This window comes from Scyliorhinus torazame, chromosome 7 (genome assembly GCF_047496885.1).
Source record: "Scyliorhinus torazame isolate Kashiwa2021f chromosome 7, sScyTor2.1, whole genome shotgun sequence".
Classification (NCBI taxonomy): domain Eukaryota; kingdom Metazoa; phylum Chordata; class Chondrichthyes; order Carcharhiniformes; family Scyliorhinidae; genus Scyliorhinus; species Scyliorhinus torazame.
Genome location: NC_092713.1, coordinates 289928513 through 289943839, shown reverse-complemented (window position 1 = coordinate 289943839; position 15327 = coordinate 289928513). Strand labels below are relative to the sequence as shown.

General features: G+C 46.7%; 1 protein-coding gene across 3 annotated transcripts in view; it reads left to right on the top strand.

Annotated features, from left to right (window-relative positions):
- hmgxb3 (HMG box domain containing 3) overlaps positions 1–15327 on the top strand; it is a 105392-nt gene that overhangs the window by 17049 nt on the left and 73016 nt on the right. For all 3 annotated transcript variants that reach the window (XM_072512591.1, XM_072512588.1, XM_072512589.1), the window contains exons 3-4: positions 11969–12143; positions 13172–13801. In XM_072512591.1, coding sequence (XP_072368692.1) covers positions 11969–12143; positions 13172–13801 — 805 coding nt within the window. The remainder of the gene's footprint in view (positions 1–11968; positions 12144–13171; positions 13802–15327) is intronic.

Sequence of the window (15327 nt, the reverse complement as noted above, 5' to 3'; positions counted from 1 at the left end):
AGGAGGTCCGGTCAAGGGTGCTTGCGCATCTTAAAAGTTTGAAAGCCGATGTGGCAATGCTGCAGGAGACTCAGTTGAGAGTGAAGGACCAGGTGAGACTTAAAAAGTGCTGGGTTAGTCAGGTGTTTCACTCTGGATTTGACGGAAGGGCTCGAGGGGTAGCGGTAATGGTCAGCAAAAGAGTACGCTTCCAGATGGAGATCAGGGGGGTAGATATGTGATTGTGACAGGGGCGCTGGAGGGGAGGTTAGTGGCGCTGTTAAGTGTATACGGTCCCAATTGGGACAATGTGGGATTCGCAAAGAAGATGTTTGGGGCCATCCCTGACTTGGGCACACACGAGCTGATAGTGGGGGGGGTGACTGGAACTTGGTGCAGGAGCCACGGTCACGGCCCCGCTCGCTGGTCCCATTAGGGGGGAGGGCGAAGGCGTTGGCTGGGCTAATGGTGGAAATGGGAGGGGTGCACCCTTGGAGATTTCTGCACCCGAGGGAACGGGAGTACTCGTTTTTCTCAGCAGTCCATAAGGTATACTCGCGGATCGACTTTTTCGTGGTGGGGAAGGCTTTGCTGGCTGGGGTTAATGGGTCGAAATACTCGGCAATTGCAGTTTCAGATCATGCTCCGCATTGGGTGGATATGGTACTGGAGAAGGGGGTGGCGCAGAGGCCGGGGTGGAAATTAGATGTGGGACTTTTGGGGGACCAAGTGTTCTGTGACAAAATTGAAAAGGTAATTAAGGAATATGTAGGTTTCAACTGTACGGGTGAGGTGTCGAAGGCAGTTGTCTGGGAGGCTCTAAAGGTGGTGGTGAGGGGTGAAGTGATTTTGTTTAAAGCCAGGGCGGACAAAGATGAGAGGTTAGAGCGGCAGAGGGTAATAGATGAGATGTTGGAAGTAGATAGGAGTTATGCAGAAGATGGGGACCCAGCGAAGCTGGAAAAGTGGAAGGAACTACAGGTGAGCTTTTACCGGCTATCTACCAGGAAGGCGGTGCGCCAAGGGGTACAGTTTACGAACATGGAGATAAGGCGGGGCATATGTTAGCAGGTCAGCTCCGGAGGGAAGCAGCGGCAAGGGAAATTGTTCAGGTGAGGGATAGGGCAGGGAAGTTGGTGGTGGCTCCGGATCTGATTAACAAGGTTTTTGAGGCATTTTATGAGAGATTGTACAGGTCAGAGCCACCTGGGGGAGACGGTGAGATGCAGGAATTTCTAGGTCTAGGAATACCCAAGGTTAGGGGAGGGGGACAGGGTTACATTAGAAGGAGCGATAGTGAAGCAGGAGATAAAGGATGCGATTGGGAGGATGCAGTCGGGGAAGGTGGCAGGGCCGGATAGGTTTCCGGTGGAATATTATAAAAAATTCAAGGATAAGCTGGCACCCCTGATGGTGAAGATGTTTATAGAACATAGATAGAACATAGAAAAATACAGCACAGAACAGGCCCTTCGGCCCACGATGTTGTGCCGAACCTTCGTCCCAGATTAATCATAGATTATCATAGAATTTACAGTGCAGAAGGAGGCCATTCGGCCCATCGAGTCCGCACCGGCTCCTGGAAAGAGCACCCCACCCAAGGTCAACACCTCCACTCTATCCCCATAACCCAGTAACCCCACCCAACACTAAGGTCAATTTTGGATACTAAGGGCAATTTATCATGGCCAATCCACCTAACCTCTTTGGACTGTGGGAGGAAACCGGAGCACCCGGAGGAAACCCACGCACACACAGGGGGGATGTGCAGACTCCGCACGGACAGTGACCCAAGCCGGAATCGAACCTGGGACCCTGGAGCTGTGAAGCAATTGTGCTATCCACGATGCTACCGTGCTGCCCTTAAGAACAAATTAGCTACACTATATCATTCTACCATAATCCATGTACCTATCCAATAGCTGCTTGAAGGTCCCTAATGTTTCCGACTCAACTACTTCCACAGGCAATGCATTCCATGCCCCCACTACTCTCTGGCTAAAGAACCTACCTCTGACATCCCCCCTATATATTCCACCATTCACCTTAAATTTATGTCCCCTTGTAATGATTTGTTCAAAGTCTCTGACTGTCTACTCTATCTATTCCCCTGATCATCTTATAAACCTCTATCCAGTCGCCCTTCATCCTTCTCCGTTCTAATGAGAAAAGACGTAGCACCCTCAACCTTTCCTCGTAAGATCTACTCTCCATTCCAGGCAACATCCTGGTAGATCTCCTTTGCACCTTTTCCAAAGCTTCACATCCTTCCTAAAATGAGGCGACCAGAACTGTACACAGTACTCAAAATGTAGCCTTACCAAGGTTTTGTACAGAAAAGTACAAAAGAAGCGATAGGAAAGTGGGTGTTGCTACAAAGTTTGGGGCAGGCATCGATTTCCCTGTTGCTAAAAAAAAATAAGGATCCGACGGAGTGTGAGTCGAAAAGGCCCATATCGCTTTTGAATGTGGACGCAAAAATATTGGCGAATGTACTGGCGGGTAGTCTGGAGGAGTGCCTCCCGAAGGTGATAGGTGAAGATCAGACTGGGTTTGTGAGAGGGAGGCAGCTCTTTTCAAACGTTAGAAGGGTATTGAACGTCGTTATGGCACTGGCAGAGGGGAAGGAAACAGGTGGTTGTGGCACTGGATGCTGAGAAGATATTTGACCGGGTAGAATGGGGGTACTTGATGGCAGTTCTGGAGCAGTTTGGGATTGGACCAAGATTTGTGAACTGGGTAAAGTTACTATATAAGGAGCCGAGGGCGAGTGTCCGCACAAACAACATCAGCTCAAGGTACTTTTCTCTCCACCGTGGGACTAGACAGGGATGTCCTATGTCCCCCCTGCTGTGGGGAGAGTGAAAACTGATCTGGCAAGGTGGGATGGTCTCCCTCTGTCACTGGCGGGTCGGATATGTTGTGTTATGCTTCTTCATGTGGCATAAGCTGCTTCCTTGATGTATGCTCTGACAAAGGAAGGTTCAGACTTGGAGATAGGTTTAACACATTTATTGAACAGTTAACAGTTCTCCTACTTGAGTTCGACTCTCCTACTAATCTTGCTATAGTAACTCAATCTAACTAACCAGTCTGCTCTAAGCAATGCGGTGGGTGTGATGCTTCGGATCTGCCCCTGTACTTCTCGCTGAGTGTCTCCTATGGAAAGAGTAAGAGCATGTGTGCTCTGTCCTTTTATATGGGTTGCCCCCTTGTGGTAGTGTCACCTCTGGGTGTCTTGACTGCCCATAGGTCGTGTCCTATTCTATGTGTTCATTAGCTGTATGTCTGCATGTCATGATGTCTCTGGTGCTCCCTCTAGTGTCTACCCAGTTGTAGTGTATCCACACCAACCCCCTGTGCACCCACAGTGATGCATATCACCACATCCCCCCTTTTTTCATGTTACATATTTTCTGTACAGTGTTAAAGAAAATTGAACAAAATAGGTAGATAAGTGATGACATGTACAAATCATGATGACAGTGATGATTATACAATACCAAATAATTTGCATGAGTCCAAAGTTCATGAATTAATATGGTCAAGTGGCTTTCTTGTTCTGTTATTGAAGTGTCGATGTTGATGTTATCATTTCCTTGTGAACGCCGTCAGTGTCCCTGTGCTGAAGGAACCAAGAAGTGATCAGGAGGTGTGCAAATGGGCAAATCACTTTGTTGTCTGATTTGGACTCTTTTTTTTTTTTTTCTATGCTTGTGGTAGCGTAGCGACGCAGTATGTCATCTGTGTTGTCCGACCTGGACTATTTCTTGTGATTGCGATATTGATACAGTATGTCATCTGCCTTGAAAGCTGGTTTGCTTGTTTGTAGTGGAGCAAACTTGAATCGGTGAGACTTGCTGTCATGCCATGGTATGGCTGTACTCTTGCCAATGTTAGGAGCTGTGCTGTTACAGTGTCCTGCATTTGCAGAGCTGTACCATGTCGTACCAGTCGTTGTTCCAGTGTTGTTGTTTTTGTTGTGCTTGTTGTTGATGTTGGTGCCTTTGCTACGCTTGTTGTTGTTTTTGTAGGTTTTGTTGTTGTGTTTGTTGCGCTCAATGACCACACCGAGTGGAGGATTCAAGTCCTTCACAAAGTTACTTGTGTCAGTGTCCTTTGTGGCATCTGCTGTTTCATTGAGCGTGCCGTCTCTGCTTCCTCGGCGCTCCCCGTCAGGAGTCATGCCGTTCACTTGAATCATCTTCGGCTTGTCGATGCTCCCCGTCTGGAGTCCTTTCTGGTTCACCTGAATCAGCTTTGTTTTCTTGACATTCCCCGTCCGGAGTCATTTCAGGTTCACTTGAATCATCTGAGGTGTCACTTGAATCATCTGAGGTGTCTTGATGTTCCCCGTCCAGAGTCAAAACATTCAGGAATGCATTTTCTTGTGGAGAGGCTCGAGTGGATGAGGTTTGAACTAACGTGGTGTCACTGGAGTCACTCGTAACCTCACTTTGATTGTTGAGTGCCTCTGTACATACGAGCTGAGGTCTGTCAGTCTCGCTGAGATGTTGCACATCTTGTATGGGAATTGTGAAGCCTTTGTCACTTGTCGCACATACAGTGGGTATACCTTCAGTGTCTTCTTGTCGGTTAGATGAGCTAGGTAGACTGTCAGAGTCTTCTTCTGTTGGCTCAAATAATCTGGGTAGACTGTCATAGTCTTTTTGTTGTTCACGTGAGCGTGGTAGACTGTCATAGTCATCTTGCTGTGCACTTGAGCGTGACAGACTTGCATCCCCTGCTGCTGGTTGCTCAGATAAGGTTGCTAGTCCTTCATGGTCTTTTTCATGCAAGGACTGCGCTCTGGAGTCTTGCTTTGCTTCCATTGTGGAAGTCAACGAGCTGTCAACGAGCTCGCTGTGGAGGCTTGTATCGTTCTCTCTGGAGTCTGGCATCGTTCCCTGTGTGGAGTCATGCAGTGGTCTCGCTGTGGAGTTGATCTGTGCGCTCTCAACGGAGTCATGCAGTGGTCTCGCTGTGGAGTCAATCTGTGTGCTCTCAACAGAGTCAAGCAGTGGTCTCGCTGTGGAGTCTTTCTGTGTTCTCTGTGTGGAGACGTGCAGTTGGCTCTCTGTAGTGTCTGTCATCGCTTTCTGTGCGGAGTCGGGGACTCCTCGTGGTGCGTGGACCACTCTCTGTGTGGCGTCAGGCCGCTCTCTGTGTGCTTGTACCTCTCTCTCTCTCTCGGCGTCAGGCCGCAGCAGAATCCTGTACTTCTGGGCTGGGATGTCGTCTGTGCTGGGCTGAAGATCCTCAAATCCGAAGAACTCGTCCATGTCTGTGTCGGATTCTTCACTGTACAACACATCCCGTTGCGGTTCGGATTTGGTACTGAGGTCGCCACGTCCAATGATGAAATCATCGTCTGTGTCGCAGTGTTCAAGGAACATATCATCACTTTCTGTGTCGGAGCTGTCATTGTGCTCACGATGTCCAAAGAAGAAATCAACGTCGGAGTCTTCAAGGACCAAATCATTTCTTTGGGCGGTGCTAACTGCTTGTTGCAGGGTTCTGCGGAGGTTATTTTCAGCTACTGGTCGAAGTTCCGGCATTGTGCTGTCGTTCCAGAATAGTGTTTTACGGCTTTAAAATTTATTTTCCTTATATTCGGGCATTTTCCCTTTAAGTGGCCGTGGTACGGGGCCGCTGACGTCATGACGCTTGTGACGTAGAGCGTAGGAATGGATTGCGCATGCGCAGATCGCTTTTCCTTTACTTTGCGCCGTTTTTGTAACGGCGCATGCGCGGCTTCTCGCGCATGCGCAAAATGCCGTTCTGCCGATTTGCGTCTTTTGTGGAACTGCGTATGTGTGGCTCCTTTCGCAAGATGGCCGCCAATCAAAATCGCCGTTTGCTGCTGTTGCAGGCCTACCTTTGCCTCGTGGTGAGTATTGGCGCCTCTTTTACCGATCTCTTTTGTGTTTCCCTCGCAGTATTTTCCAAACTTGTCCAGGACGGTCTGGAAGTCTCTCTTGTCTTGCCCTTTGGAGTACTTGAAGGTCTTGAAGATTTCTGCTGCACTTTTACCCGCAATGGTGAGCAGAAGCTTTATTTTCTCTGCATCTGCCACGCCATCTAGGTCGGACGCTACCAGCTAAATCTCAAATCTCTGCCTGAATGCACGCCAGTTTGCACTGAGATTGCCGTGGTACCTGAGCTGCTGTGGCACCGGAATCTCGATCATCTTGCCTGGGTGCTGTTGCTGGTTGTCACGGATATGTTGAGTTTAACTGTATAGATTCAACAGGCACACCTGGAACCATGTTGTGTTATGCTTATTCATGCAGCATAAGCTGCTTCCTTGATGTATGCTCTGACAAAGGAAGGTTCAGACTTGGAGATAGGTTTAACACATTTATTGAACAGGTCACAATTCTCCTACTTGAGTTCGACTCTCCTGCTAATCTTGCTATAGTAACTCAATCTAACTAACCAGTCTGCTCTAAGCCATGCAGTGGGTGTGATCTTCTGATCTGCCCTGTACTTCTCTCTGAATGTCGCCTGTGGAAAGAGGAAGAGCATGTGTGCCCTGTCCTTTTATATGGGTTGTCCCCTTGTGTTAGTGTCACCTCTGGGTGTCTTGACTGCCCATTGGTCGTGTCCTATTCAATGTGTTCATTAGTTGTATGTCTGCATGTCATGATGTCTCTGGTGCTCCCTCTAGTGTCTACCCAGTTGTAATGTATCCACACCAACCCCCGTGCACCCACAGTGATGCATATCACCACAGAGTACAGGCGGTTAAAATGAACGTGCTGCCGCGATTTCTGTTTATTTTTCAATGCCTGCCGATTTTCCTGCCAAAGGCTTTTTTCAGAGAGATTGAGGGAAGGATTACTTCGTTCATATGGGTAGGGAAGGTGGCCAGAGTTAGAAAGGTGCTGCTCCAGAGGGGAAGGCAGGCAGGGGGTTTGGGTCTTCCGAACCTGATGTATTACTGCTGGGCGGCGAATGTGGAGAAGGTGCGGAACTGGGTAAGAGGGGCTGATTCCCAGTGGGTCAGGATGGAGGAGAGTTTGTGCAAGGGGTCGGGATTGAAAGCACTAGCAACAGCGCTGCTCCCGATAGCCCCGGGGAAGTACTCAGGGAGTTCGGTAATAATAGCTTCATTGAGAATTTGGAGGCAGTTTTGCCAACACTTCGGGTTGTGGGGCAGGGTCAAGGGAAATGCCGATTCGGGGGAACCACAGATTTGAGCCAGGGAGGTGGGATGGAAATTTTCGGAAATGGGAGAAGAAGGGGATTAAGACACTAAAAGATTTGTTTCTTAGGGGTCGGTTTGCAGGGCTGAAGGAGCTGGAAGTGAAGTATGGGCTGGAGCAGGGGGAAATGTTTAGATACATGTAGGTTCGAGATTTTGTCAGAAAGGAGATATAGAGTTTCCCGGTGGAACCGGCCTCCACATTGCTGGAGGAGGTGCTGACGACAGGGGGACTGGAGAAGGGGGTAGTGTCAGCGGTTTACGGAGCTATTTTGGAAGAGGAGAAGGCACCACTGGAAGGAATCAAAGCAAGGTGGGAGGAAGAGTTGGGAGAGGATATGGAGGAAGGGTTCTGGTGTGAGCTGCTCCAGAGAGTGAATGCCTCCACCTCGTGTGTGAGGTTGGGGCTGATACAGCTGAAGGTGGTGTGGTGTTATGCTTCTTCATGTAGCATAAGGTGCTTCCTTGATGTATGCTCTGACAAAGGAAGGTTCAGATTTGGAGATAGGTATAACACATTTATTGAACAGTTAACAATTCTCCTACTTGAGTTCGACTCTCCTGCTAATCTTGCTATAGTAACTCAGTGTAACTAACCAGTCTGCTAATCTTGCTATAGTAACTCAGTGTAACTAACCAGTCTGCTCTAACCCATGCGGTGTGTGTGATCTTCTGATCTGCCCCTGTACTTCTCTCTTGGTGTTGCCTGTGGAAAGAGAAAGAGCATGTGTGCCCTGTCCTTTTATATGGGTTGCCCCCTTGTGGTAGTGTCACCTCTGGGTGTCTTGACTGCCCATGTGAGACATTGGTCATGTCCTATTCTGTGTGTTCATTCGCTGTATGTCTGCATGTCATGATGTCTCTGGTGCTCCCTCTAGTGTTTACATATCTTACTGTATTTACATTAACCCCTTGTGTATTTACAGTGATGCATATCACCACATGTGGTATACAGAGCACACCTCACAAGGGCGAGGATGAGCCGATTCTTTGAAGGAGTAGAAGATGTGTGTGAACTGTGCAGGGGGGGGCCCGCTAATCACGTTCATATGTTTTGGTCCTGTCCAAAGCTAGAGGATTACTGGAAGGAGGTTTTTAGGGTAGTTTCTAAAGTGGTGCACGTGAAACTGGACCCGGGCCCCCGGGTGGCCATATTCGGGGCGTTGGACCAGCCAGGGTTGGAAACGGGTGCGGAGGCAGATGTTATAGCCTTTGCCTCGTTGATCGCCCGAAGGCGGATCCTGATGGGATGGAGAGCAGCCGCTCCACCCTGTGCCCTGGCGGGGGGACTTGTTGGAATTCTTGACTCTTGAGAAGGTTAAGTTTGAACTAATGGGAAGGATGGAGGGGTTCTACAATTCATGGGCATTATTCATCATGCACTTTCAAGAACTGGATAACATCGAACATTAGTTGTGGGGGGGGGTTTGATGGTGACTATGGGTGATTCCTGATTCCTTTTCGTCATTTCATGTGAACATGTGGGCTAATGTTTGGGGTTTGGTGGGAGAATGGGATCATTGTTATTGATATGGGGATTGCCATATTTGTTACTGATTATTGTTTATTGTTGGTGGGTGTAAATGTGGGAGAAGATGTGAAAAAGGAGAATAAAAAATATATTTTTTTAAATAAAAAAAATCTCATTTTAGGAAGCATGTCAAGGTCCCAGGGAGGTTGTAAAAGAGACTAATTTAGTTGCCAAGGATGAGAAGTATTAATTATGAGGAAAAACCATGGAAACAGCAACTCTTTAAATAGAACAACAAAGGTGATGGGGTGATCTGATCAAAGTGTTCATAAATTATGAACTGTTTTCCTACTTGAGAAAATATAATTTACCAGATCTCCAAGTGTCAACAGCGGTGAATGCTGAGGTGTCTGCGTTGTTGCACTTTAGGACCTATCAGAAGTTACGATGCCCTCGGTGTGGTCCCCGATTAGGGATAACCATCGGTTTGTCCCAGGAAGGATGGACGGGGGGTTTCAGAGCTGGCATCGGGCAGGGATTAGAAGAATGGGGGACCTGTTCATCGATGGGACGTTTGCGAGCTTAGGGGTGCTGGAGGAGAAATTTGGACTACCCCCGGGAAATGCCTTCAGGTACATGCAAGTGAGGACGTTTGTGAGGCGGCAGGTGAGGGAATTCCCGCTGCTCCCGGCACAGGGGATTCAAGACAGGGTGATTTCGGGCGTATGGGTCGGGGAGGGCAACGTGTCGGCGATATACCAGGAGATGAAAGAGGGGGGAGGCTTTGGTAGAGGAGCTAAAAGGGTAATGGGAAGAGGAGCTGGGGGAGGAGATTGAGGAGGGGCTGTGGGCTGATGCCCTAAGTAGGGTTAATTCCTCTTCCTCGTGTGCCAGGCCTAGCCTGATACAGTTTAAGGTAGTGCACAGGGCGCATATGACGGGGGCGAGGCTGAGTAGGTTCTTTGGGGTGGAGGACAGATGTGGGAGGTGCTCAGGAAGTCCGACGAACCATGTCCATATGTTTTGGTCATGCCCGGCACTGGAGGTTCTGGAGGGGAGTTGCGGGAATAGTATCTAAGGTGGTGAAAGTCCGGGTCAAGCCAAGCTGGGGGCTAGCACTATTTGGAGTAGTGGATGAGCCGGGAGTGCAGGAGGCGAAAGAGGCCGGCATTCTGGCCTTTGCGTCCCTAGTAGCCCAGCGAAGGACCTTGTTAATGTGGAAAGAGGCGAAGCCCCCCAGCGTGGAGGCCTGGATAAATGATATGGCAGGGTTTATCAAGTTGGAGAGGATAAAGTTTGCCTTGAGAGGGTCTGCGCAGGGGTTCTACAGACGGTGGCAACCGTTCCTAGTCTATCTCGCGGAGCGTTAGATGAAGGTCGGACAGCAGCAACCCCGGGGGAGGGGGGGGGGAGGGGGTTTCTGGGGGGCATTTGAGCAAGAAAACACATGAATGATCCGGAAAACTGACATGTACGGGAGGAATCCAATGTACAAAGTTCTGTATCATATTGACTTGCCATGTTCATGCCTTGCTATGCAAGCTTTATTTCTTTCTTTTTTGATACGGGGGGGTTTGTTTGTATGGTTGAAAAGTTTGTTAAAAAACTCTTAATAAACATTTAAAAAAAAAAAAAAAGAAGTTACGATGCACTTGCCTGTGAAGTTTAAACTTCTGATGGGTCTGTGTGGAGTTTGCACGTTCTCCCCGTATCTGCGTGGGTTTCCTCCGGGTGCTGCGGTTTCTTCCCGGAATCCAAAAGATGTACAGGTTAGGCTGATTGGCCATGATAATTGCCCCTTCGTGTCCAAATGTTAGGTGAGGTTATTGGGTTGCAGGGATAGGGGTGGGTTGTGGGCCATCTTTGAGAGGGTGGGTGCAGACTCGATGGGCGAAATAGCATCCTTCTGCACTGTAGTGATTCTGTATCTCTTCTGTATCTCTTCTATTTCACTTCTGGTTGATTTACACTGTCCAGAATCTCCCCCAATGTCTGGATACTTGCGCTCGATACATGATTCTTACCCTCAAATTGTTACACTGTTTGATGATTAACAGCGTAACCTAACCCCCGACCTGACTGCCACATCCAGAATTCGTACCCTGTCCCAATTAACCGCCCACCCCCATTCACCTGCAGTCACAGATGATTAATCCAGTTGATGAATCGGTAACTGGAGGGCATAAATTTTTAAGATTATCAAAAGAACAAAATGATGTTAGGAGAATCATCTTTTACCCAAAGCATTGTTTGGATGTGGAGTAGGCTATCTGCACCATTGAAATGGAATCCATAATAACTTGTGAAGAGAAATGGGTAAGCAGGGATGGAAAGCCGAGTAAGAGATGAGTACCTCGCTCTTTCAGTGAGCTAGCATAGGGCAATGGGCTGACTGGCCTTGGGTTTTATGTTGAAAAATTATATGATTCACAAATTTGTCTGACATAACAATCCATTTGGCAAACTAGCAATGCTTGCAGGACCAAATAGTATATTCTGATTTGATAGTCATGTAGCTTATTTTTGAAGCTAACTATTTGCAACATGTATCTAGGGAACATATTTTAAATCTTTTTGTTGCCCTAACCCAGTCTTGTGGCTGTTATCGCTTGGTAAATTAACCTAGTAAGCAGTTGATCTATAGAAGCCATTAAAGTACCAAGGTTAGTCCCTAGTCTGCAGGTTATTTGAATTTCAACTGAGACAGTGATAAGTTCTTTATAATTAGAGGAGAAACAAGTCAACCAAGATTCGCAAAAGTCAAGACAAGGAAAAGGCAGTTTGGCCCATGAAAGAGAATTTGAAAAAATGCATTTGACTTAATCTCGGACTGTTGCCAAGGAAAGGGGTGGAGTCGGTAACTCGGGACAGTAGATTGGAGGGTGGACTGGGAACGATGGTTTCAGTCTTCCCAATATTTAAAGGAAGTAACTGCTCATTCTGTATTGGATATCGAATAAGCCATCTGATTATTTAGCAAATGAAGAGGAGGGAGGCAAAAGAGGGGAAATAAGAGTTGAATGTTGTCAGCATACATATAAAATCTAACGCTGTGCCTTGAAATAGTGTCGGCAAAGGACAGCATTTAGATGAGAAATAGGAGGAGGGGGGGGTGTTAAGGATCAAACTTTGGGGGACACCATTGGCAATAGTGCAGGAAGAGATGCCAAGTGATTCTTTGATTACGATTACATTGATAAGAATTGAGCCAGTCACTGAAATGACAACAATTTTTTGTTGAAATTCTATTTTTGTTGATACCAATGATCTGCATGGAAAATGTGTTTTAACCTGTTGTTTGTTTGTTTCAGGCCAGCATATTTACTGTACTATCATGATACTCATTTAAAAGTGCAGCAAGACTTTCCGAATTTGCCCAGGTCTGAGATAAACAAGAAAATCAGTGAAAGCTGGAGGCGGCTCAGTGTTGCTGAAAAGGGTATTTACCTTGAAAATGCAAAGCTGGAAAAAGAAGAAATAGATCCGGTAAAAGCTTTCTCTTCTAGCTACAGTAGATAGATGTGCAGGTTAAAATATTTTTCTGTTCTGCCCTTAATTTATTTTGTAAGATCCCCTATTAAAACCCTTTCTCTCCTAAGAAAGCAAGCAACCATTCAACTTTCAATGGCGACACAATGTGTAAGAATAAACGGCAATACTTTGTCTTTTTTATATTTCCTTTTCTTTCATAGGCAAGTAGAATGAATACGTTATGTAATACTGGGGGAATGTGGGAGGAAGGGACAAGTAAGTGGCCAGATACAGCCTGGTGAGTTATCAAAGCTGGAAAGATCAGGAATGATCATGGGATTAAGAGGATAGCTGTGGTTAGGGGAATTTCTGTGGAGGATGAAGTATGAATGAGTGGGAGGATAAATAAATCTTCGGGGGACTAAGGGTATCCAGTAGTACTTTTGAAGTCACCAAGGTGGTGGAGTCTCCCTTTGCAGAGGCTAACTGAGGAGATTTCAGTGAGGAACCTGAGCTTGAGAGGGCAGTACAGAACAAAGACTTTAACTGAGGCTGGATTAACTGGATTGTATTTGTCTATATTAAAAACCATGTCCAGATTCACTTTGCAGAGATTTATTTCAATGATTTATCATGCTGGTATCACTATACATCAGCAGCATAATGTATTGGATGTCTTCATTTGTACTTAAAGAAACACCGTCAACAAAAAGATGATCCTGAATATGTCGTCTACTTATTAAAATAAGCTGTATCTGTTTAAAGAAAAATCACAGTCGAGTTCTCAAGATTTTCATTTTGGGTTGAAAGAACAACAGTTAGTCTGATATCAGCTGAACCACTTAGTTTGATGCTTAACTTGCAAGCGATTGCTCGTAAATAAGGTTTTTCAGCTGTACCCTCAAACCTGCTATTGGTATCAGTGTAACAAATTATTTCTAGCAAAAAATGGAGACTTTGTCTCTTTATATTGGTTTTTGAATTTCACAAAAATGTTGTATAAATGAGTCGAACTCATGTTTTGTTCTTTTTTCCTTCTACAGAGTGATAAGTTAATTAGTGCATCATCTGGTATCCCTCCAGCTGATATTCCAGGATTCCGCAAAATTCTTCCTCGTTCCGGCTATATTATACTTCCCACTTCCAATTTACCTGGAGATGGAAATAGTCAGCAGTTGGCACAGTCTCCCACACAGAGGGGAGGTGAAGGCAATGCTACCTGGCAGACTCTCACCCATGACACTGTACAAGGCCTCTTTACAGTCAGTAGCACACTTGCAGACTCTGGCCATATTGACAGTACGGAGGAGAGCATCGCTATTGATGGAATTACCGATGAAACTTTCATTCACACCGAAACAATGCAGGAGATTGTTACATCGGAGATGTTGTCTCAATTTTCCAATTCTGGAGATGATAAAGTGGCCGGAGAACTGACCACCAGTGAGACTTTGATAGAATTAACACATCCTTACGACTCTCCTTGTGTTGTCATTGAAGGAACCTTGATAGGTGCAGGCAGTGATGCCTTAGAAGGTGTTGCCAGCTGCACAAGCCAGCAAACTGTGGAGGCTAATTCTGTGATTGCAGTATTATCAAATCCGAGCAAGCCAGCAGGCGGTCTCACATCTCATAAAGCTCTAGGACAGGCTGTTGGTATTGATAACAAACAGGTAGGAAATTGAATTTGCTATTACCACTTCTCGCATCACAAACAATGCACTGAGATTGCTAGCAGATGTTTATCGATTGAAAGTGAGCCGTAGATAATGGCGACTTAATGCTAATGTCCAGGGATGTGCAGGTTAGGTGGGGTTACGGAGATTGGGCAGAGGTGTGGGCCTAGCTTGCGTGTTCTTTCAGTGGGTCGGTGCAGTCGATAAGCTGAATGGCTCCCTGCACTGTAGGGAGTCCTGAGTCTGAGGTAGGACCAAGCAACAACAAGTTGCATTTATATGATATATGGCACCTTTCATGTTGTAAAACATCTCAAGACTTCACAAGGGAAATATAAAAAATATATAACACCAGTGCACAGTAGCAGCAGTAATTACCATCTAATAATAATAATCGCATATTGCCACAAGTAGGCTTCAATGAAGTTAATGTGAAAAGCTCCTAGTCGCCACATTCCGGCGCCTGTTCGGGGAGGCCGGTACGGGAATTGAACCCGTGCTGCTGGCCTTATTCTGCATTACAAGCCAGCTGTTTAGCCCACTGTGCTGAACCAGCCATCTGCAAGATGAACTGCAGGAACTTACCAAGGGTCCTTAGCACCCTCCAAACTCACAACCGCTACCATATGGGTTCGGAAGGAAAAGGGCAGCAGATACATGGAAACGCACCCACATGGAAAATCCCCTTCAGGCTTCTAACCATCCTGACTTAGAAATATATTGCCATTCCTTCACTGTTGCTGGGTCAAAATCCTGGAACTCCCTCCATACAGCGCTATGGGCATACTGTTGTCTGTAAATCAGTCACTTCGACCAGTTTGTTATTAAAAGGTTTTCCCCAGGGGTCTTTATTTGCGAGATGAACAAAGGACAAACACAGGTTCACGATTCAACCCAAATTTATTCACATACATAATAAAACATTTATTCGTCCCAAATATCATCGACCCAAGTTTCTAATACTACCCAGTCTGATGAATTTGATGGAGCTGTGGGTCCAGTCCTCGGAGCCTCAGTCATTTTAGGGCCCTTGCTTGCGAAGGTGGGTCTCGCACGCCTCCCAGTCCGTTCTCTGGTCTGCCATTGAGTCTTCTCCGCTGACTCTGGGTTGAGTCTTTGCTGGGGAGAGTCCCTGGGTGTCTGTTCTTTTGCCAATTGCAACTCAGCAGGACACCAGGAATACCCCCCCCCCCCCCCACACACACACACACACACACACACACACACACACACACACCACTCCTCCCTCCAGAGGTCCATCCTCGGGTGCATTGTCCACATGAAACCTTATCCAATATAAGGTGACGGCGGGAAATCTAGGTGCCAGGAAGTCTGGCTTCATCTGAACAATCTACAACATTTGAATGGGGCCAATTATATTCCGACCTCCTGTTTACAGAACAGGCCCACTCTTGCCCCGGTTGTTTGTCTCTGTCCAGTATATTCAAACCTGGCTGTTTAAATTCCCATCAGGCCTGTCTGACTGGTTTTAATTTAAAGTGTCCAATTCTTAATTTAAAAGT